The sequence below is a fragment of the Aythya ferina genome (assembly GCF_964211825.1).
Source record: "Aythya ferina genome assembly, chromosome: 13".
Taxonomy (NCBI): domain Eukaryota; kingdom Metazoa; phylum Chordata; class Aves; order Anseriformes; family Anatidae; genus Aythya; species Aythya ferina.
The window spans coordinates 8481145-8506032 of NC_140311.1; the positions used below are offsets into that span (position 1 = coordinate 8481145).

At 38.6% G+C, this 24888-nt stretch overlaps 1 protein-coding gene across 2 annotated transcripts; it reads right to left on the bottom strand.

Annotated features, from left to right (window-relative positions):
- Positions 1–7049: 7049 nt before the first annotated feature.
- IL13RA1 (interleukin 13 receptor subunit alpha 1) lies at positions 7050–23172 on the bottom strand. 2 transcript variants are annotated; one of them, XM_084534380.1, is made up of 10 exons: positions 22992–23172; positions 19370–19527; positions 17447–17579; positions 16130–16250; positions 13689–13873; positions 13114–13265; positions 11777–11909; positions 11280–11376; positions 10704–10788; positions 7050–9893 (listed from the first exon to the last, which is right to left on the bottom strand). In XM_084534380.1, the coding sequence occupies exons 1-10, from the start codon at positions 23077–23079 to the stop codon at positions 9774–9776; spliced, it is 1272 nt and encodes a 423-aa protein (XP_084390506.1). In that variant the 5' UTR covers positions 23080–23172; the 3' UTR covers positions 7050–9773. The 2 variants fall into 2 exon arrangements, with proteins under 2 accessions (XP_084390506.1, XP_084390505.1); XM_084534379.1 differs by having other exon boundaries at positions 17447–17582.
- Between the last annotated feature and the right edge of the window lie 1716 nt (positions 23173–24888).

The window sequence follows — 24888 nt, forward strand, 5'->3', positions numbered from 1 at the left end:
TTTTTTTTTTTCTCTCTCTCTCTCTCTTGATAAAGTGGGAGTTTTTACTCATGCTACTCAGGAGTCAAAACATACTCTGAAAAGTGTATAGTTGTAGCTTAAACACAACGGCAACCTTCCTTCTTAATTCTTTCTGTATCACTCACTCAGAGGCTTCACGTAACAGTTAAGCAGTATAAAAACATCAATTGTGTGCCAGTTCCTGTAGAGGCCGCACACAACTCATCTATAAGGGTGGCAGGAGCCTCTGTATGAGAATCTGCTAACAAGACTATCCTTGGTACGATGAGCTCTGTGTGCTGAAGGAAATGCTGCTTTTGCAAGCTTATTTTGCTTATCTGACTGTCATGGTTTTGGCTGGGATAGAGTTAACTTTCTTTGTAGAGGTTTTTATGATGCCATGTTTAGATGAAAAGAATGGTGATAGGACATCAATATCTTAGCTGTTGCAGAGCAGTGCTCACACAGAGCCAAGAACTTTTCAGCTTCTTGTGCTGCTCTGCCAGCAGGGAGGCTCAGGGTGCACCAGGAGCTGTGAGGGGACACATCCAGGACAGGTGACCCAGGCTGACTAAAGGGATGTCCCACACCATGTGGAGTAACACTCAACAATAACAGAGGAAGGTGGAGGGTGAGGGGTGAGAGGAACATCTGGAGTAATGGCATTTGCCTTCCCAAGAAACCATGCAATGAGCCCTGCTTTCCTGGAAGTGGCTGAACACCTGCCTGCTGACAGGAAGTGGCAAATGAATTCCTTGGTTTGCTTTGCTTGCACATGCAGCTTTTGCTTTATCTAGCAATCTGCCTTTATCTCAACACATGAGTTCTCACACTTTTACCTTTCCAATTTTCTCCCCCATCCCACCTATGGAAAGTGAGTGAGCACTGCGTGTGTGGTACTGAGCTGCCTGCCGGGATTAGACCAAAACAATCACCTAGAGAGGAAGAAAAGCAGAAAAACATTTAACAAGTCAGGAGATAAAGGTAGTAGAAGGACAGTATAAGCAGCAGCACACTTACAAAACCATTAGAAAACACCCTTGCTTTATCATGTCTATTAATTAAATATGAAGAATCATGGTCCTAGTCCAGATGATTCAGGAAGACACTTCGTGCTCAGGAGGAAAAATCCAAAGGCTGGGAACAGCCATGCCCCAGGGCAGAGCACTCTGGGTGCTGGCAGGAGATGCTCAAAAGAATCACAAGCAGAGACCAGCTGCCTCCAGCACCCCTGCCCTGGCTGGGTGCTCTGCCGTGGGACACATGGAGCACAGCCTCTGCTGGCTCCTTGGCCACTTCTCAGCTGCCATGGCTGGGGACACTTTGGATGCTTCTGCTCTGAACCAGACGGCGTTGTGTCCCCTTGGGGCTGTGGGAGGGAAAATAGCTCAGAGGACTGCTCTGCACTAGGGACGAAGTTCTCAGATACTTCCTCTTCCTAGTTGCTTAAAAAAATAAAGAAAATTACATTTCCCAACCCCTGACAGGGTGTTACATTTCCTCAAGAGGAAGAAAAGCTGTACACCAGCTGAGTCAGCTCTGGGTTGCATAAGATATACCTCAGTCACTCTGGGACAGTGACATTCACTCTAATCCCACTATTATTGGCATCCATAAATCTGCATGTGTCACACACTTATTGTAAGAAATTAGCAACTCTGGGTGACTTTGCTTAAAGGGAACAAAAAAACTACCAAGCCCATGTGCATTAAGAAGATGCTATACAACATCCCAACATACAGATAAAATAAAACATGGCAGCTATAAATAAGAACATTTAAAGATCAGCATCACAAAGTTGGGCATTGGCAAGTCAAAAATCTCCTGTTATTTACATAGTTACTTGATAGGAAAGTAACAGAGCCCTAAGCTCTCTGGCTGCTGTTTTTTTTTTTTTTTTTTTTTTTTTTTTTTTTTTTTTTTACAGTATGCTTCCCATTTTTGTTCTACTTCTAGAACACAACAGAGCAAAAATCCACATTGCATCCACTTCCACATATTTTTTAAATCTACAATTGACAAACATGCAAAAATACATGGCATGTTAAGAAGACAAGCTAGTGAGTGATTCAGGAGAGATATTAAAACACCTTTGGGAGCACCAGGAGCAGGGGAGAGCTGTATGAGACCTGGTTTAAGTCTCAGGGCCACTGCGTGCTGCTGCCAGACCTTGTCCTCCTACCATATTTGGTAGAGCAATGAGGATGCAAGGCAAGAACTAAAAGCCTGGCTTGGCAGGCAGTTGGCAATAGAGCCTGTTTTGTGTATGCTGTAATTTGCGGTCACTATCTCATGGAGATCTGATGCACTTTGCTCCCTCTGAGCATTCCCTGCCTCTGCCCTCCAGCCTTCACCTCACCACACTCTGTACTGCAGCAGCCAGCATGAGAGCCCAGGGCTAAAAGGCATTCTGGCAGACAAGGAAAGAACTTGTGCATACCCCAAAAGCTAAAGGAAGATGAAATACAGGCTTATGGCCCAATGAGAAGGATCAGAATGAGCTGGCTGCAGTGAGTCTTGGTGCATTTGATTTTCCTTTTGTTTTAGTCTTCGCAAAAACTGTTATCTATAATCAAAGTGCATTAACTTTAACAAGCAAATAAACATACATCCAGATGAACAGGCTGGAGAACACTGAGATAAAGTGGATGTCTTCAGATGGGCAGGGCCATCTGAATATTAGTCCCTGAGTGCAGAATGACCTAAATACTGAGGCCACCTGAAATGCTGGCAAAGCCTGCAGCAAACAGGAGAAGTCTCTAAAAACTGAAGAACAACCATTATATTTGTTTTCAGAAAGGAAGCCTCCAAGAAATTATTCATCCAGTTATCCAACTCTTATCCCGAGAGAAATCCTGGAACAAAGTAAACAATTTTGTATTCCTTCTTTGCCTTGTTTATGAGCCATTAACAACAGTTTGTGCCAAAACACGCACATATATATATATTTGATAGCCCAAATATGTGGGGCAACATCCTTATAATCAACTTGAAGAAATACAACAGTTAATCACTGAGATAGGCAAGCAGCTAGCTAAAAACAAAACAAAACAAAACAAAAAACTCTTAAAGAGCACTTGACCACCCAGCAGGATAGCAAATGCTGCTATTTCACAGGAATCTGCCAGGTTAGCAGCTTTTTTCAGCATTTTAAACAATTTAATCATGTGAAAGATGGCACTCCATGGATTATATTGAATGAGAAATGGTTAGAAAGATGTCCAGGAACACGCTTAGAGTATAAAAGATTGCAACAGTTTCCAAATGGCACAGAAAGACAAGTGACAAAAATGCAATTCAATAAAATTGTTAAAAGTATTCCTCTTAGGCAGGAGAAATCAATTTTGCAGTAAAAAGTGACTAACAGGGTAGTAGCATCACTAAAAAGATCAAAAATTGTAGAAAGCCACAAACTGACTGTATAACAATCCATTGCCACAAAAAGAAAGAAAAACTACTCATTCTGGACATACTTGGGGAAAGGACTGATGGACAAATAAGGTAAGTGTTCTGCTGTTCTCGGGATGATGCAGTTTTGCTTAGAAAGCAACACACACAGCTATAGAGAAGACCAGTAAGAACGATAAAATGTTTAGAAACATAATTTGGGAGATGAGTTTGAAAGATTTGGGCTGTTTTCAAAGAAAACAGAAAATAGAGACTGAAGTCAAGGCAGTATATCAGAGTGCAAAAACAGCTGCTGAACAGTCATGGTCCCTGGCAATGGCAGGGAGAACAAGAAATCAACTTAGTTTGCAGCAAATTTAATTTAGGTCAGTTACTAAGGGAGTTTTCTAATTAAGGCAAATACAGCAGTAGAACAGAATATTTGGGAGCTTCCTTCATGAGATTTTTATTTTTTAATTTTTATATATATATATATATATATAAAACAACCAACAGCAACAACAACAACAACAACAAAAAAACAAGCTTGGCAAACAGACACCATTAGTGCTCAGTTCTGGCACAGAAGAATACAGCAGGTGTTGTCCTGAGACCTCCTCTAGCCCTACCTAAGCTTTAATAAATGGTTTATCGATATAATTTTACATAGCTCCTGTAAACAAAAAATACCCCACACATATTACACACCTAATAAAAATGAGCCAGTTTTTCCAAGGATACAGGTTTTTTGCTCTAAGCTAAGCTTAAACACAGCCCCTCAAGTCCAGCATGCAGATAGATGTGTTACCAGCTTTTCTGCCTTTTATTCCCCCTAGGAAAACAAGTCAGAGTCTTGTGCACACTGGAATAGCTGTATGAAAATCAGCTCTTGAAAAATGTCAGCTAATGGTTCTGCCTTAGTAGTTGCCAATGTAGTCAGGGTTATCTACATTTGAATATTCTCCCGGAAAACGGTAGGATGTAAATTAAGAACTAAATAGCCATACCACGAATAACGTTCCCTGTAGCTGACACCTTGACATTTGAAGGGCTGAACAGTTTCATACCTTTTCAAAAAAATACCTAGCTGGCATTTTCAAAGTTTCTACGCTGACATTTTGTGTAAAGGAAGGAAACTAGTGAGGCTAAGAGGTTTGACGTGTAGGAGTAAGAAAGGTTCCAACAGGCAAAATAGATAAATAAGAATTAATTTCAGTGCTTCCACTGCCATTGCCAAAAATCAATGGTATTTGTTTGAACTTGCTTCATTAAAACAGGTCAAAGAGAGGTGGTAATGACATACTTAAGTGCTTTAAGGAAGCACTGGCTTTTTGTAATTCATACATTACAGAATTGCTCTGTATACAGGCAATGAGCTCTAAGACAGCTATAGCCGATAGCATGTGATCTAATTGGTCTTTGATTAGATCAATAGGAAAAGATGCCCATTGCACACATCAGTTAGTTGTTTTTTTAGAATGAAGTAAATGTTCAGGTGTTTGTTTTGTTGTTTTCATATCACAGAAGATGTAGGGCCAGCACTACTTTTAATACAAGACATTAGTTTAACTCTGGGTTCAAGTTGCCCCTAACTTTCAATTTAGCTTATTACACTCTGTCTGTGTTCCAAAAAGTGATACTGTCTGAGTTTAATGAGCTTCTTTGTGTCTACTTTCTATCTCATGCTTTTAGCCAAGACCAGTTTAGAATGTAATGCAAGTTAAGCAAAACATCAATGTAATAAGCTAAGCATATGATTACTTGAAATACTGTTTGGCTGGAAAGTGTCTTTTTGTAGATGCTTTGTGCAAGAGTCATCAAAATAATTCCAGTACTTTGGCAAAAGCAAAACAAGGAGCAGGGAGTATTACTAGAATACACTGGCTGGTTTACAGCTCTGCAGTGACAGCAGTGATCAGCTTTCACTGCTGACTTACTACCTTAAGAGCACTATTTAGAAATAACTACATCAGAGCTGTTGTTGGGATACTTTAATGATAAATATGCAAGGTTTATAAACAAAGAGAAATTATTTCATTAGCCTAACAACATAAGTGGAGGAAAGAGAAAAGACCTAGAAGTAATCAACAGGCTTTCAAGCTCTCACACACTGCAAACCTGAGGCACTGTTTCCGGACCCAAAAGAAAGTTTTTCTCTCCACTTTCCCTCCCACCCAAACTGATATTGCTTTGCTGTGGTGAGAGTGTGGATTTATTTACATCAAAGTGATCTTCAGTCACTTACTTTTCACCATGATTCAATGTAGCTAGTAGGAAACTCATCCAAATAGAATGATCTTAATCTGGTTTTGCATTTGGATTTTAATTTTAATTTTTGTCTAGAAGCTACATTTCTACAGCTGACAGCACAACCGATTGGGGTTGTTCCAATAGAATAGTTTCAGCATAAAGCAAGTGAGCAAAACCAAAGTATTTGGAAATCACCATGATGAGTTTTCAATGACCCTGACAGACCTCTTGTTCTTACCAGCCTCACTGTGTCTGTTCCTGGAGCTCAGGCACTCAGCAGCTGCCAAACATAGTGCTGGGGGGAGCAGGAGGGAGGTTTATGCTGCACCCTGACCGTACCTGGGCTTCAAGTCACCTACCTCCTCCTCTTTCTTGGGGCAAGGGGAAAATCCCTCCAACACTGGAAGGTTTTTTTTTTTTTGTTTGTTTGTTTTTTTTTAAATGAAAAGTAAATCGACATTTCCCTTCCAATGGAAATTCTGAACATTTCAAGTGCCAATTCAGAACAAAATTTATTGAAGATTTTCCAGAGAATGGAAATACCCAAACTGTGAATAGTTCTTTCTACCTATTGAACACCACAACACCTTGGTGTACAACTCAGTGTCCATCTACTCATTACTTTAAAGTTATTCAATGATGTCATACCTTAATTGAAATTAATTTAAAATATCGCAAAGTGTTTAATCTTTATAGACATTCCAAATACAGAAAACATCATTTGTTTTGTATTTAACATAATGTATTAAAATAGGGAAAGGTTATCGGAGGGGAATGTTTAAAATTAGTGGCCATTACTGCCATAAACATTGTAGAAATAAAAAACAGATTGTTCAAAATTAAAGAATAAGCTGTGAAGTTAAATAGCAGAAGTATCTGCTCACTGAACTGAAGGGAACAAAATGTACTTTCACTGAATCTTTCAAATAATCCATCACTAATGTGTTTATTTGGCACTTGAACACATTTTGGTGTAAGCAACTAAGCAATGGCTATCATCAGGTTAGCAACCTGACATTTTCAATTACTTCAACAGCACATTAAATATTTGAACTACACTGGAGGTTACAGAACACTCAGTCAAATTTCAGTTTGAGAATTTTATTACTTCTCTACACCATTATGAAAAAAACATGCCAATATAAGAAAGTAGTGTTGCAATGAGCATGCACAGGGCAAGACCACCCCCCTGGTGCACAGCCCTATCTCCGTTTCATTACTCAAGCCAAAAAATGGCAGCCCCAACGTTCCCCACTGATTGTGCAGGCTGAGTTCACAGAAAGAAGACAAAGCAACACTTTTTTTCTCCCTCTGTGTTTCGCATGCCTTAAACACTTTCTTATTAAACCATTGGCATCTTTTCTGTCTCAATTTATCTTCTCAACCAAGGAAGAGTATGCCATGTATCCATATTGAAAAACATTCAAACATATTTATTCATTCCTTAAACAAACTTACAAATCAAGTAACTGCAACAAAGAGCAAACATACGATAGCAAAACTTAGAAAAAAATAACCATAAACAAGACAAGATTAAAATAAACTTGAACAGTTACTTTGTATGTCAAAACACAGGCTCAAGAAGTCCATCCTTAGGAAGTGTGTCAATTACTATTATTCAAAAAAACAAAGTATTACCCAAACATTTCTATTCTGATTAAACCATCCTTTGCATTTAAGCTTTCCTCTTGGCCTAGTACTTCATCTGTTTTTCCCTCTTTTTGCTTTATGAAGTTTTTTTTTGTTTGTTTGTTTACACAAACAAAAGAGCTTTGGCTTTACTTTAAACATGAAAACAAAGTCAAATGAACTTAGGGTAAAGTACCAAGGATCATCTTCTTAGACTACTGTACTGAAAGCCACAAAACTTAAAGCTGTTATGCTTACTGATATTGAAATTATATGTTTCTGTTTGTCTAGTGATCTACAATGAGCAACATTCGAGATGAGGTAGATTTGAGAAATAGTTATCTCTCCATAGTGATGTGAATGTTGCGGTGGAGTGGGAGTGAAGTTGATGAAGGAAATGAATAACCCTTTCCCCCACACTGTTCCTTTACCTCTGGAATATCAAATAGCGCTGCTAGCTGACTTTATATAACCTGAGTTTCATTATATCTCACTGAAATCCCTGAGACTTCTTGTTTTGTCTCACTAACCAATTTTTATAGTGTCTTTTCTTTTAGCCTGCTTGTAAGTAAAAGATTTAAGCTCTTACGTGGTCTGCCAGTTCTGCGACATTTCTCCTCCCCTTTCTACCACTAGAAACCAGAGGAAGATAAGAAATGTGGAAGAAACTGCATATTTGAGAGGTTCAGTGGGGACTGAGGAAAGAACTGCATTTATTGAGGAAAGAAATATATAGGAGGATAAAGGATAAACATTTGTAGCTTAAAAATACAAACTCTATTAGTTCTACTTCCCACAGAACAACATGTTCTAAAAATTAGTATTTCATTTCAGGATTTTGATTGAATTGAGTTTGAGGAGAGGGCTGAATTTTACAACATTCAGTGGCTACAGAATTTGTTTCCAAATGAAGCTCCGAGGAGATCTTTTCCCAGTCTACTAAGAATCTGTGTCTCAATGACTAATGCTTTTGCACTTAGCTATTGAAGGAACTGGGAGGAACAAGTTCCTCAACAGTAACAAGCTGTATGGATCCCTTTCTCCCCATTACTTTCTGCCTCCAGTACAATCAAAGTACTTCTGCTAACGTCCTTGCAGCATGTTAGAAACCAATGCTCAGAACTCAGAGCAGAGAAGTGTCACAGTTGTATCAAAAAAGTTTCTGTTGGACTCTGTTGGGTAAAGAAACCTCAAAACAAAACCGTTACATGAAAACAAAACAATTCATGATTTAAAAACCAAAAGAGTCATCAAGCTACAGCAGCAAATATCCAAGAAAAGTTTTTAGAAGTCAAATAAGAACTTTTTTTTAATTGCTAAGTCCTTAGAGAAGATGCTAAAATTAAAGCATTGTCACTACAGAAACAATAAAATTCGTCCCCAAGAAAGCAGGCCAAGGTTGTCATATTTTCTTTCCACAAATCCATCAGCGTAGCAGTAAGGATGAATTTTAAAGTCATTGAATTCATCAGTTTCTGTGGTTTAGCATCTTTCTCAGTAATTTGTACACAGCTCCTTGGACATATGCATCCATCCTGGTAATTTTGCTGGACAGACTCAAGATGACTCAGCTTCTAAAAATCAGATACTTTCAGGCCAATATGGCCAAAGCGGAATCACAGTCCAGTGACAGTCAATACAGAGGTATCAGCCACTGCACAACAGAGGTAAAGAGTTCTTCTTACAATTTTAAAGTGTGATTAACCCAAGAAGCTCATGAAGGCCTCAGATCTGAAAACAGGCGCTTGAAAGAATAAAAAAAATAAAAGCCTTTTATATGAATAGTCTGAATACCAGCTGTAAGGTGATGAGGCTTTTCACACACATTTTTAAAGAAAAAGCAATCCTCTTATTGGGTTTGATCAGCCCACAGCTGAAACACATCAACTAAAAGCTTATGAATGTCAGTCTATTAATGTCCTCTGGAAAAAAAAAAAAAAAAAAAAAGCCCTGTAGCACTCAAAATAAGCCATTCACAAATGGTCCATTGCTCTGGCATCCTATCTGGCAACAGTTCTGTGTATGAGTAGAGACAGCTCACCTACTGCAAGCAAGTTGTCTCACCTGCCGCAAAACAGAGCCAAATACTTTAAAGTCACAGTGCTTGCTCCAAAAACATAACAAAGCAAAGCAAAACCCTAAAAACAATGAAACCAAGAAAAGCCAACATTTACAGTCTAATGTGAGGCTCAAACACAAGTGCAAATAACAAGTAATAAGGCAGAGCTGGTTGGAGCTAGAACAAGAGATGCTGCAATGCAGTTAGATGAAATTTATGTACATATTCATCTCAAATGATCCAAGATGAATTTTTCTAGCAGAGATGGAGGAACGGCCAACATTAGCAACTCATCTTCTGAGCATCAAAGAAATAAGGCTCAGAAAAGACTCCATAAGGTAGAAGTTGGTGGTGAATGTCTCGCAGGCCTCTTCACATCTACATTGTCACCTGAGGTAAAGTAGCAAGTATGAAAGTCTTTCCTTATCTATCATTGGGGAGGCAGAGTTTATCGGTTTTCTTTTTCAGAATTAGAGGATTCTGTAGTTTCTGTTAAAATTAAAGAATGAATTTCTTCTTCCTTGATTAACTTGTCATAAGCATTCATAGAATCATCCTTTGCACAGCTCTGAAAGAGAGGAACAACATTTTAAACAGAATTCCTTCATAGTAAGTATTGTTTTTTTCAACCCCCCAAAAGTAAGACCAGTTTCACAACATACAGTGTGTATTATGGTGAAGAGGCAAAGATAACTGGGCAAGAAATCATTTTTCTCAGGGGCATAACTTAGTCCCAGCTGTCAGAAGGGTTATGCTTTCTGGTGACAAGGAAGAACTGAAGGTTGGCCTCTACCTTAACAGAGTAATCCCAACTACAGCTAATGTGTGAAGGCCAGATAGGAAGGCAGATGAGTGACAATGTATGCACTTAGCCCAGTTTTCAGAGACCCTGAACAGACAGAGAAGATCAAGATAATACTCTGAGGCAAGAACAGTGTTACTTGTGACAAAGCACTTGTAAGACAAAGTGCACCAACTACAGCAGTTATGATCCTGATGGCCAAGTGGAAGTTTCTGGAAGTCAAATATGAGTAGCTTTATTCAGCATCAGAAATATGAGGCATGAGCAAAGACCTTAATGTTCATGAAAAGTTTAGTGCAGTTGCAAAAGACCCAACCTAAATTTGAGGGCCTATCAGGCTGTGAAGTAGCAGAATAATGAAATTCTATTAATGTATCTAGAAAAATATAAGCAATTTAAGGAAAAAAAACTCTCTGTTTTGGGAAATTGTTTCAGTACAACCCTTTCCATTGTAAATACTTAGTCTGCATGATATACTTACATATATTAAGTTGTTATTTTTAGTATGAAAAAGAAAACTGGAAACTTATAGATTCCAGCTCGATAGACAAGGTGTCCAAACAACTTTTTACTAACCTGGGGATTCTCATTCTGCTCTCCAAACATGCGCTTAAGTATTTCTCTAGGGTCCGGGATTGGTGGAAGAATTAATATCTTAAGCCTTCAGAAAATTAAAAAGAAAAGCTTTAGAAGAAAGACATATTAATTTAAAAATCACTATTTCAAAGTAATACCCGGGTGCAGTCAAGAAAATGTGTGGAATCAGCTTTGATACCACTGGCTAGCCTTTATCCTCTGTGCAATTGTAGCCCATTTTTTTAATCCCATAAAATATATGTATTAGCTTAATTTTGTATTTGGATTTCATTGCTTAAAGAGAGGGGATGTAATGTCCACGCTACAAGAATCTAACTGTAAGCAAATATAAGCAATGTTACCGAAGTGGAAACAGAGCATGTATTTCGTCTATAATCCTAATGACTGAGGTATGATTGCATTGCCATTTTTCTTATTCATGCATGTTACTCAGAAAACAGCTACTGTTGAAACATGTAACAACATGGGCAGTTATCTAGAAGAGATGCATTATAACGGAAGTCAAAAAATTAATCAGAAATAATGTATTGACAATAAAATAATATAATTACCTACCTCTTAAGATAAACTAGTAGGACTATTGTAGATACTGCTACTACTAATGGAATGGTGACTATTAAAACAAAATAGAATGTAGAGTCTGGATTCTCTCCTGGAATATAAAAATTGTTGAAGTTTAGGGATGTGTTGGGAAGCTTTCTGGGAATAGTGACAATAAATCAAGCTTCTAATTCAGAGACAATGTTTTTCAAATACACTAACTTGTAGGCAAGAACTCATTTCTCAAAATATGATGTTATAATGTAAAGACAGTTGATAAGACAATGAAAAATAGAGTTGGGTCTGAAAAATCAACAGCTCTAGAAAGAACTTATTGCACAGCTAAATGGATAGCAACCCCATCAATATATATCCTAGTGCATGTAGTAACAGAAGTCCCTTGCTAGTACATAGGAAGATAATCTTGGACTCCCATTTACTTAGCAGACAAAAGTATGAGATTACTAACAGATGAAAAATGAAGTTCAAACTCAAGGAACAACTGTTCTCACCAATACTCTTTTCTTCACTCCATTCACTGTAGAGCTTACTGCTGTAACACTCAGGCTTTGGTTGTGCTCTTACTTGGAAGGTATACTTGCTATTAAAATCAACACTAGGAATTGACGTACGATTAGATGTAACCTAGGATACAAATAAAAGGTTATTGAGGTTGTTCGATTACTAACATATTCTCAGTCATTTACAAGCCCATTTTCATCATGCAGTTAATGTATTCTTGATGTTTAGATGGAAGATCTACTTGTGAATACCAAACTTCTTAAAAAAACGATGTAATAGCATTTAACCTGCAAAGACTGCCTAAATAGAGATTCCAAAGCTAAGATTTGAACTGACTCAGTGCTATACCTATTATACACCATTTGGCATAAATGATTAAAGTAAGACTATGTCTGGAGCAGAGCCTCTTGTTTTGTTTTTGAGAAACACCTGATTTACACTGCCTTCCCCTCTCTGTCAGGGTAACAATGTTGATCTAATTCTGACCATACAAAAGTCTTCTGTGATGCCTCTACAGATGGCTGAGATGGAACTTCACTTATTTTTGATCCAAGAGGCCTGTTTTCTGAATGTTGATGTAATTCAGGTTTGCTAGATTTTAGGTTGTACACACAACCAGAAGCTCTGCAGGAGAAGACTGACACTTTTCATTTAAATTTACCATATTGTTTACCATTCTGATCAGACAGCAGTCAGGCTGATTACGCATATTCAGGCATGAATATATCCAGACACCAAAGACAATATTTTTTATGTCAAAATTGGCATATCTAAGAGTACACACTTTTTCCCACCCCTGCCTCCTACCCTCAGTCTTTTCATCCCCTTGACTTTCTGTATCACTTTCTGTGCTCTTTTGTGCATCAGCAATTAATTTTGCTTTATGGTATTGAGTCATATCATCTAAGGCAGAGAGCAGACCAATAGCATGCAAATATAACAAGAACAGACCAAAGTTCCATACCAAAGAGAATTAAACAGGTTATACACACTGCAGTATATTCCCAGCTAAGTGCTATTTGGTTTAATAAATACTTCTTTATCAGAGAATCTTTACATGTTATTGCTTTGCAATAATAAATGGTAAAGATTTGGAAGACAAACACAGATTATGTTGGATAGATATTACTACCAGAAAACTATCATATGGAAGAAAAACATATTCAATCTACACAAGTTTCAGCTAGTACAACAGACAGACACATTCACATGCAGCATATGCAATCATTCATTTTCAAACAGAAAATTCACTATGAACATCAATACAAATTATAGAAGATGCACAGGAAAAAAAACACACTGCTAACTATAAGTAATGAAAACTTACTCGAATTGTCTGAGCAACAGTCAGATCACCATTGTGATATCTCAGTTCATAATAGAGACAGTTTGCTGGAAAGGCATCTGATTCACTCCACTGTAGATATATTCCACCATTAACATATGATAGTTCAACTATTTTTGGTGTAGCAGGTTTTACTGAAATATAAAATAGAAATAATTAAAAATTATATTTCACTGGTTACAAATGTGGTTAGAAGTTCTGTATGGCATATTATGCATACACTTATTATTACACTTATTACACATATTATGCATACAATTTAGTGACAGAAAGAGGAAAAAAGCTAGCACCAAAAAAATAAAGGAATAAAAACAATGGAACAGCAGGAGTAGAAGAGAGCAAAAAACAAATGACAAAAAAAAAAACACCCACCTCCCAATAAAAAACTATAGATTATCTACTTAATTTCTAAATCAAAAGATCAGTAGAAGAGAATGTACCATGTTGTCTGATCCACAGCTTACAAGTGGCAAGCTTCTCAAGCACACTGATATACCAGCAAGCTTTATTCCCCACCCCACTCTTCCCCCCCCCCCACTATGTGGCATTAAACTTACCAAGGGTGGTAGGATTTTTACTTGCACATACAGGCCTAATTTCTTCTGAATCATCTCTAACCAAAATACTGATAACTGGGTAAGTATTAGTAAACCTTGGGAAGGTAAGACTGAATGTGCATTCAAAGCTTCCTTGGCTTATTGAATAGTTTTTGCATTTCTTGGGATTTTTCAAACCATCAAACCTATAGGAATAGAAATTATATATATATTTTTAAAAATTTCAAAAGAATAGGACAGCAGGGAGTAAGCTTACTTTTTAAACCTGTTATGAATTCTAAAGACTGATCTTGTATTGTACTATAACATATATAAAACTAAAGCTAAACAAAGTAAGATGCTTCTCATTTATATCAAGCTTTAGGAAGAATATTATTTTCATAAAGTGTGCAAAATCAGAATGAGAGACAGGTCAGTGTTTATATACCCAAGCAAAGATAATGGTTGTTTTCAGCTTGAGTTCACATTTTCCCCGGTGCAAAACAACATCAGGAGAAAAAAAAAAAAAAAAAAAAGAAAATCAAACCAATCTGGATCACTTCCCATCAACAGAATTTCACTTGTAACAGGATGAAATCACCAACATCCTTCAGCAATGCCTTAGGCATTGCTGCTCTTGCTTCAGATGGTCAAGTTTCACCTACTGCATGCATTTGCTTTTCAAAATGTCAGTATTCACTTCCTATAACTGAGAAGCAATGTCTACCTTCTTCCTTGTTTCTGTCTTCCCTAGATTCCACTGAAAATATTCCAGTAGCTTTTCCTCCATAGAAAATTAGGGAATCAGTCTCTCAAACCAGTAACCAGGGATCAATTTAGGAGCACAATAGGAGTAAAATTCCCCTATTTCGCACTGCTCTATATAGGGGATGCCAAAGCCAGAACTGCCTGTCCTGTTTTCAGGCCCCCTTTTTTATCTGTCCTTCTCATCTCTCTACTCCAGGTCTGACGAAGACGAGAGGCATTCAGAGCAGACAGAGCTATGTAAGGACATCAACCTGCTCTAGTAAGCCTCTGTTTCAGCAATTATTCCTCTGTACTGTCAGGATTTGTTTGTTCTATGCAATTGTTATAATTATATTCACTTTGGATGAAAAGATACATTTTAGAAGAAAACATTAAAGAAAAATAACATAAAATAAAATGAAGCAGTATTTTTTCAGGTCATTTTTCAGTCATTTCTTAGTAAAAAAAAAAAAAAAAAAAAAGACCTCTCCTGCATTATAGAAAAAGCATCTTTCAGTCAAAAAATCAACTGTTTCCTTAGTTTTCAGCCTTAAAATTTTAGAGTATCTTTTTATTTTTGTTAAGCAAAATGTTGGACTGAAATGGAGAAAAGGTGTTTGACTTTCAATTATTTTTGTCATAAATTCAGTTAAGCAACAGATCGAATCACTCTGACATTGCTGCAGCTACATATCTTATATTAAGGGATAAGATCAAAGCATTTAGCTCTTATCTAAAGCATTAGTCCAGTAAGTATCCATATACCTACAAATTCAGATCTTCAACTTCTCATTGTTACTGTTGGTGTAATAAACAAAAAAGCCTCCTGTGAGTATCAGTTTAGCCTGTTAGAAAGCAGTCCTACAAGCATTTAACCAATGCAGGAAGTTTTCCGCTATTTGCTGTCAAATTGCATTAAATAGAACAGTTAGCCTGTGAGACTGACACTGAGGAGGGAAAATTTTATTTAGTCCATTCAGATAAGACACAAAGCTGATTTAAGAACTACAACAAGGGACTTACAAAAATAAAACCTCAATATTTCTACAGAAACTAATACAACCTGGCATTTCACAAGCCCCATCAACATGCAGAAGTATGCATAGATTAGTGCGCACAGATCTTGCTGCCAAGCTTTTGCTCACACCACAACTCTGTTCCTTTGGAACAAGAGTCTATTTATGGCAGTCAGCTTGCAAGCATGGATGATGATAAAAAGATGTTCATTACTTTCATTGCAAATCAGTGATTTATGACATAGAAGATACAAACAGAACTACTAGATGTTAATGCTTCCATACCATTTTCCAATGATTTAAGAGCTGATATATGAATTAGTGAGTGATTCTGACCTAAACGGCCCATGCTTATTGGGCTTTAAAGAAAGGAATGAATATACTGTTTTAGTGCAGTTCTTTCTCCTTGTTTAAATCCACAATTAGAAAAAAAAAATAGAAAATAAATAGCAGTTATTTTTAAAAAGAGCTACAGAAGCAGTAAATCATTCACATAATAAACATATCAGCTTCCCAAACAGACTCAGTAGCGGCAAATTCTTCAGTTGCTAAATTTTCTGTTGGACAGGACCCAACATTAACTTGTATGCAGTGCTTTTGGGATCTTTCAAAACAACAGGAAATAAAGTAGTAAAACTTAAGTAATGTAAAACTACAGATTAACACTAACAGGGTTGGCAACAAAAAGTTAATACGAACCAGTAGAATAAAGTGTAATTGGTATCGCTACTTGCATTCTCTCCAGGATGCCACTTACAAACCATGTACTCCAAATTGTGCCAAACACAGTTCAAACCAACAGCAGCAGTCCCTGGAATACCTACAAAAGAAAATTGAAAGATGTCAACATTTATTTTGCCAGCAAATTCTTATCTCAGTTTCCAAAAGTAAAGCATCCCTTTTTACATAACTAAACATGTTTGAAAGGCAAAGATGGGTTACCTCTCAGCCTGCAGTCTCAGCGCAATAAATCCAGTTGTTTATTGAAATCTCACCAGGACAACTTCTAAATGTCAGCTTACTGTAACACTGAATCTCAAAGTTTCCACGATGCCTGAATTACTACTCTTATCTGACACTAAGCACAAGGTGGTGAGTCAGAAAAAATATTTTGTTTCTATTAAACTACTGATACTTTAAAAAAGAATTAAAGTAATTACCACTTATAGGGACAGTGCTAAGCTTTGTTATAGTTATTACAGACATCTCCATAAAAATAGTATTTATAGTTATCTTCTCCAGACAAAGTATTAGTTTCTCAATATTCTAAATACGGAAATTACCTGTAGCTCTTAACCCCAGTGTTGCTTCTGTCCATATTTAAGTTGAATTTTTAATTGACACCCATACACCACTAGACATTTGACTTCTTCAACATATTGAAATTAAACAAGTTACAGAACATAAAAATGAAACAATTTTGCTTAGTGCCTGCTTCATAACTTTTGCAATGTAGCCCTCATTTCTGGAGGACAAGAAACAGAAAATATTTTTCTCTACTCATTCTGCTATTCACTCATCTACCTTTCAAAAAAGAGAACCTTACTGTAATTAAGTCCCTTTTTTATTCACAGACTTGTTAAATTTGCTAGATTCATCCCTCCAACATTTACAAATGTAGTTTAAGTAGTCTTGCTTGTATAGAGAAATCATAGAAAATATATTTAGATTTTAATGATAAGTCAGCAAACTTAATCAACATAAGTTCTCTCATCTCACAACCACAGGATGGCAGAAACAAGATTAGTGATGGGAATCAGGATGTCTTGGAAGTGCACTGAAATTTTAAAAGCTTGCCTGTAACATTTTAAGTGTCAGAAAAGTACTTTGGTTTAAACGTATCAAAGTCATTTTACTAAGCTTTGTCAACTGACCTTTCCATTGCTTCTAGTATCTCTCAGACATTTTACTCTGATATAGTTCTAAGATATTTTGTTAAAATAGCACAGATAAAACTACATCTCCTCAGTCCAAAAGAGGCATGTCTGTCTCAAGTCTTGCCTTTTTACACGTTACCTTTTGGTAGAACAGAAGTCTCCACCCATCGGCTTGGTTCACTGGCATTATCATGCTTGCATTCACTTCTCACTTTGAAACGCATTTCCTCATTCAAGAACGTATCCGTCACGCGAAAGAGACTCTTACTCCACTGCTAGGTTTAGATGGGGAAAAAGAAAACCATAGCATTTGGTATATCGTATCAAATACATGGAAATTACTGTTAAAATGAAAATACATTAGAGTCCATCAAAAAAGCTGCAATTCAAAGACAAATGAAATGAACATCTGATAACATGGAAGTCTCAGTGTCACTTAACTTTTCTTTTTCCTTATCAGGCACACTCAGAAGTCACCAAAGGAAAACCTCTCTTTGTGGCTAATGTTCATATTTATTACTAACTGGAGCGAGAGACCAAGGAACTAGTATAAGGTGGAGGAAAATGGTCCTAGAGTAAGTCTGCATGGGTAATGCAAAATACATCTGGTTATACTACACTCATACAGAAAGTAGCTTACAGATTTAACCTTCACATTGCACATTCACATGTACACACATACAGAAAGAACATCTAAAATGATAAAAAGAGTCTACAAGGACATAAGAAGCAAAGAAAAAAATCCACAAACAGCTATTAATTACAGTGACATCACAGCAGGACCAAGAAGTCCATGAGCTTCTATTTTTGGAAGAAAGAATGTGTTTGTGCAAGCAAAAGGATAAACCTTTTCTCGTGCGCTTTCTTAATCATTTTTGGCTAGGGTGATGCCTCTTACTTGACTAGAAACAAGATAAAAAAATTGTTATAATAGAAGAATGGTATAACCACTCATGCATTGTGTGTATAGAAATAATATTTGCACTAATGAAAGTGCAAGGAAATCTAACAGCTATTAACAAACTACATTCTACCAACTGTAATGCAAGACAACAAGACAAAACACTCTCGTTTATCCTGTTTCATGAAACCGTCCAACGGCTCTTTTACTGCTGCTGACCTTAACATTTGGTAAACCTTTTGACAAATTTGTTCCACTTGTAAACCAAGCAGACTTTCAACTTGTTAATGAACCTATTAAAGAGGTAATCTCTTTAGGTTTCTGCTGAGTTGGCAAGTTCAACTGGCTCATATAAAGGTCTGGCAAAGATCATTAGAGGAGGGGATGTCAAAAATGAAATATCATCCTTTTAGCAGTGTCCAGCCATTAAATCCGCTCAACTGTTTATGAAACTGCAGTCTTACTTCAAGTCCAGGATATCCCATAGCTATCAGAAAGAATACAGCAGTCACAGTAAGGAGGCCATTATATCAGGCCATAAACCTACAAGAAGGGCTCAACAACAAAGGACTATTTCAGGAGGCATCCTTAAAGGAATAGTTTCTTTTCCGGGAAAAAAAATAATAATTGTTCCATATTGTATTCCTAACACAACACCAAGTGCTGGGACAGAGCAAACGTGAGAATAGGTTAATACTTGGCATTACTTCCAAAAGCCTCTAAACAGTCAAATTACAATTGCACCAAGATTAATGTGCAAACCTCTTTCTTGAATTGAGCTCATAATGAAGCAGGTTGACCTTTGCAAATTCACATTTACATCTTATACATGTAGACTGCTCTGTGTGTATATTGTATATTTTCCTGAAAGGCTGTAAAAAACAAAAGATGGAAACAAGTCTTTTTACATTATTATTATTGTACTTGTGTTATCAGTCATAGTTCGATTATCAGAGAGCGGCAGAGAGATTTTTCTAGTCTCCATATACCATGCTGGTATGACTCATTTTTGAGGTTTTGATCCCATGACGAGAATTAAAGGTTATATTAAAACTACATTTTATATATGTATATTATATATATAAACATATACACACATAGTTTTATCACAATAATATATTCACTGGAGCACAGCACAGCTTTAAGACATAAAGAACTTACTCTTTGGTTCTGAGGGACCTCGTCAATCACTATGTCACTGGAATATTCCAGGTCACAGCTACTGCTGATGTTCTCTGGGGGATTCCATGTCCAATTTAACGTACAGATTTGGATAAATGAATAATTTAAGTTGGATGGAGGTGGAAGAACTTTTGCTCCTAAAAGAAAGGAGAAATTATCAGTATAACAATCCTGTTGGTGTACATTTCATCACTGATAGATTCTTTTATTTAACTCTCCGAAAAGGAAGAACACAAATGAATTCTCAACTCTGTCTGTTCCTGCTTGCTATCAGATAAGTTATTGTCCGAAGTGTTTGTACTCTTCCAACTAACAGAGTCAATTAATTATTTAAATAATTATAAGAAACACACACACACACAAATGTTTTTTTTTTTTTGTTTTTTTTTTTAAAAGGAAATTACCACGTGCATTATGTTGTTGCATGCTGCAATGAAATTTATGTTTGCAGAGGGAAGATGAATCTAAGTGCCCTTGTTTTTCAGTTCTTTCTTGCTGTGAGTTTGCATCATTCATGCCAATTTTTAGTAAATACATTTAAATTATGAGAAACAGTTAATGCTTTATTCTACTACTAATCATCCTTCAATACAGTTTTTGAAGGAGAACTTTGCAAAAAGACAAACAACAAAACTCACAAGTAGCAGTTGTAAGTTAGAATCATGATTTAGCCCAATATAAGCAAAAACGAGGATATTAGAAAAACAACCAAAAAACCACACCACTTTTTCAATTACTCACCTATTAAACTTTTAATGCTATACTCATGCACAGTGAGCAAAATCAGTGTGAGAAAAAACAGTAATTTACTGCTGGTGCACTTCACCGGTAAGTTTTTTCACCTCCCCAAAAACAAGACAGAAGCTGAGGAAGAGCCATGACTCAGAAATACTTGCCAGGATAAATCCATTTGTGCCTTGAACCTTCCTCACATTTGTGCACTGAGTCACAGTCTACTCAATATCCAGTCACACGGCTCGAAGGTCAGATTAGAAAAGGAAGAATACAAATGAGAGAGAAAGTAGAAAATTGCCATGAAAGATTAAAGTATGAGTCTAAGTCAAATTCTAGAGAAAGTTCGCAACTGGTAATTCCCTAAGAAATTGAAAGTGATTAAGCTTCCCCGCCTCCCTCCCCTCTGTGTACTATTAAAAGATATTAAATAAGAGGCCAAATGAGACTGCTTCTTGATTGCATTTACAAGTATCACCACTGAAGCACCACCACCCACTTGTCTGTGGAAAGAGAGCATCCTTGTTATGCAGCAGTTTCATAAACACTTCCAATTGATATCAACAGCTCTGCAGGTCTTGCTCATCCCAGGAAACCTGTCTCAAAACCCCTCCAACTTTTGGGGAAATATGTATGGAAACAGCAAATTGTTACGCTGACATGCAATCTCCCATCCAGTTTGCTGCTAGCATAAGGAAGAGGGTGGATGAAAAGGCAAAAAAGGTTCTTTCAGCAAGATTTTTTCCTTAAGTGTCTGTGACACCATTATCTTCCATTCCCTGGAGTCAGATCTGCTAAAACTTGAGAATTATGAAACACTTGGAGGTTTCACAGACATAGCTAAGGAACAGGCAATAGCAGAGATCAGACGCTATCACCATTTGTGTGTCCATGTATGCCTGTGACTATGCTCACAAAGAAACAAGAATAGTTACTAGGATTTGCTCATTTAGTCTGACTATTCCTAGCTTTTCTGAATGCTTAAAATTTACAAGATTTTTTTTTTTTAAATGGTGAACACAGAAGCAGAGAAGAGAACACATAGCTTTTCAGAGCCAATGAACTTAGAAAAAAAAACTCCTCTTTGAAAACTAAACCTAGTCAGCTAGACAGAATATCTTTACCTATTACCTGTTCCACTAGCAAACTCTCTAGTGAACAGCATCAGGGCCTGACTTCGCAAATACTGAGTGTTTCTTGCCCAAGTCCTTTAAAACATCTAAGCAATCAAACAAAAAACAAACAAACAAACAAAAAACCAGCACATATTTGTTCAAAATAACTACACAGCTCCAAACATTCTCTTCTCATGATTAACTTTTTTGTTATTACCTACAAAAGCCACAAATCATTAAAAAAAATATATAGTTTTCTTTCTGACTGACGTCCTGAAGTTCTGCACATTTCCTTTTAACGCGTCTGGTGAGAAGTAATGGAGCTTGCAGATTTCTATCTGCCCAGAGTTAGAACTGTGAACATTCAAAATTTATAAATAAATAAGTCATATTTACATAAAAAGTATAAATCTGAAAAGTTTTAGGTTAAAGCACAAGTTTAAGAATTGTGTAGATTAATGTTATATTCAGATGAACGTTTACTTTTATTTATAGGCTTGGCCAGTCCCATTTTTAAAAAATATGGGATATACATACAGTCTAAATACTTTTGCTATTAAAATCTCATTGGTACAGCACTTTAAGAAAACACCTCAAAGACAAATTACAAGACATATGAAAGACATTATAATTTCACTCTTAAAAAAAAAACAACAACACGGTAATGGTTTCTAAAAAAGTGTGGAAATAACTGTAGCAGAGATCAGTGGAAGCAATCCCGCATTTAAAACAACAACAAAAAAACAACAGAAATTGAACGTTTTATTTTAAAGATGGAAACATCGATGAATGGTTCAAGTACTGTAATATATCATAAAATACTTTCTACTTGCATTTTGTCCTCCTATATTTTCTTAAGATTGATTTCATCCTATAAAATTGAATTACAGCCAGTTAAAAAAATAGCAATTCTTTAACGCCTGTTACTGTGCTGGTGCATTAAAATCGGCAAAGATAGAGCAAGGCTTCACCCATTTCCTATTAAACCTCTCACGCATTCACTCTTCTTTCCTACTACTAAATCGTTGTGCTTCCAAAAGCAAGGAAAGCAAAACTAATGGCAAACCCAAGGTACAAGAAGTACAGTAAGGGAAACCGTGCACAGAGCTCTAGTAAACAACAAACCCAGCTTCTCCAGTGCTGTCAGCAACAGCCTTCCTGATTTCCAGGAATCTGCCTCAAGACATACGCACAGAGAAGGCGGTGGGCTTCTGCTTGGATTTTCAAGACAGAAACAGCCCCGGGAACCGAAGACAGAGTTTAAAGGTATTCGCCACCCCTATCACACGCTGCCTTAGAGAGAAAGAAGAGGGGAGTTGTACGCATCCCCTTTCCCCTGTCTTGTAAGACGCCGAGGACGCTCCGAGTCCAAAGCTTAGGCAATTTCCACCACGAAACGAAAGCGCTGGACTTCAGGACGCGGACACCAAGGTCCCCGCGCCGGCCATACGGCCCGCACCAGCCCCGCAGCCGCTCGGCAGCGGCAGATCCCCAGATCCCCGCACGGCGCTGCCGGCACCGCAGCTTCGCCGCCGGGCGCTTCGCCCCGAGGGGCCCCCGAGCCGGTTACGGGCTGGGGCCGGCAGCGAGGCCACCTCGGCCCCGGCCCCGCGGGCGAAGCGCCCGGCGGTGAAGCGGCGGTGCCGGCAGCAGAGCCGGCAGCGGAGCGGAGCGAGCCCGGCGCGCTGCTCGCAACCGGCCGGGGGGTCCCATCACCGCCCCCCGCCCCAGCCCCAGTCCGGCCAGCTCCTCACCTGCCGCCGCTACCGCTGCCACCGCCCAGCAGCCGGCGAGGAGCAGCCGGCCCCGCAGCGCAGCTCCAAAGGGACCGGAGGGATCCATGGCTCCGCCGTCCCGGCCGTCCGAGCGCGCCCCTGACTCCCACTTCCCGTAGCGGGGGCCGGGCCAGACGGGAAGAGCCGCGGCGCGGCCCGCCCAGGTAACCCGAGCCGAGCGGGGAGCGGCCTCGGCAGGGCGGTGGCAGCCGCCCCGCCCCTGCTACCTGGGCCGCCCCCGGCCCGGCTCTGCTGCCCCGCACCTGAGGGTGCGGGCTGTGGCTGCCCCGCCGGGAGGACTTCCCCTCTGGGGCCGGGTCCTAGCCCTTCCACTGCCCCCCACCTCCCTCTGTTGCCGCCCCTTGTTCCCCCCCCGCGCACCCCCTGCCCGTGCTGGGTGTCTTTGCTGCCCATCGATTCCTCGAGCAGCCCTGCCACCGAGCCGCTTTTCCTGTCCCCGGCGCCTTCTGTGCTTCCCAGGGGTCTTCCCCAAGCCCCGCTACAGCCTTGCCACCAAACCAGAACTTCGTCGGTGCTCCGGGCTCCACAACGCTGTCTGTGCATCGCTGTCCAGGGACCACAGGCACCCTGAGGCTCCAGGCTGTTTCCCCTGCTCCAGTGGCACCCCAACGTATGTCGACTGCAGTCTCCCCCAACACCTTGCTACTTTCCCTCATGCCATGCTCAAGGACAAGTTCCCTGGAGCAGTACTCTGCAAGATCTTGTTTTGAGGGTCAAAGTAATTTTCCTTTTACAACCAGACCTATACTTGTCACCTACTACTATTGAAATGTGCCCAAGACATTAATATCTTCTCACCAGGAAAATATGTTAGCAAGTCCCCTAGTAGTTCTCTTGATGTTACACCTAGTTATTCAATCCCCCTCCCAGCAGAACTCCCTTCTTCCCAATCCCTCAAATTCATGCCATTGCTAGAGTTCTCATCTGTACTAAACGTACATATAATACATATACTTCATTTTCTGATCTACTACTACTGATGTTTGGGGATGTTTGTCTTCTACAAACATCCCCAAACTTCCTCTTCTTCAGCTCTTTTGCAAGCATGATATGGGCGCTTGCACTATTGCCCTCATTTCTACTAGTGTAATATGGCAGCAGTTTTCCCAGATTTCTGCAGAGGTGGAATATCACACAAGTGATCTTTTGATATTTCCAGGATAAGAAAAAAATTGGGATAAGGAGTTTTTTTCAGAACCTAGATTTTTGTGGTAGCTAGCAAGTTTGCTCCTAGTTGTCACCCTAATAGAGGTATAAAAAAGCACAGAAGAAGCAGAAAGGAAACTTTGGCTAAATTTCAGGGCAAACTGAAATTAATTAGTGAAAATTATTATTCCTAAGTCAACTGCACTGTTTGGTATTTACTCAGCTCTTCAAGGAGTTTTGCAAGAGTTCATCTGCTTTTTAGAGACCCTTTTTAGAAAAAGGGAAGCAGATCTTTTTATAATAGGGTGGGGAATATCCTGTGTTAATGCTGTAAATTTTCTTTTCTGCCTGTTTGTTATCGTACTCCTGGGAAAACAAGAGGATTTAGCAAATTTCCTAGTTGCTGCTAGAAAGCACCCAAAGACCTGGAATTATAAACAAATGGAAAGTGTGACTTAAAGTTCCAGGACATGAATTTACATGTCAGGCTGTATAACCGTGCGTAGCTGGTGAGGACTATGGTTGCTACAGATGACCTTCGTAGACTAAAACTGATCAGAGACCCAGTGACCTCTCCCTTGCTTTCAGTTTCCTTGTGAATGTTTTCTTTCCTTCCTTCTTTCTGTTTTGTCCACTCCTGCTCTTGGGGGACACAGTGCCAAGCCCACATCCAATGCTTAGCATGCTTTTGGCTGCCTGCCCATAGTTG

Bases quoted from the DNA above. Each gene is read 5' to 3' on its own strand.
- IL13RA1 (XM_084534379.1), bottom strand. From the start codon at position 23,079: ATGGATCCCTCCGGTCCCTTTGGAGCTGCGCTGCGGGGCCGGCTGCTC. The intron at 11,377-11,776 runs GTGAGAACAGTT...TTTATATTCCAG, and splicing joins GAGTGAAGAAAAGAGTATTG to GAGAGAATCCAGACTCTACA. The intron at 10,789-11,279 runs GTAGGTAATTAT...AATTTTCTGAAG, and splicing joins CTACTAGTTTATCTTAAGAG to GCTTAAGATATTAATTCTTC.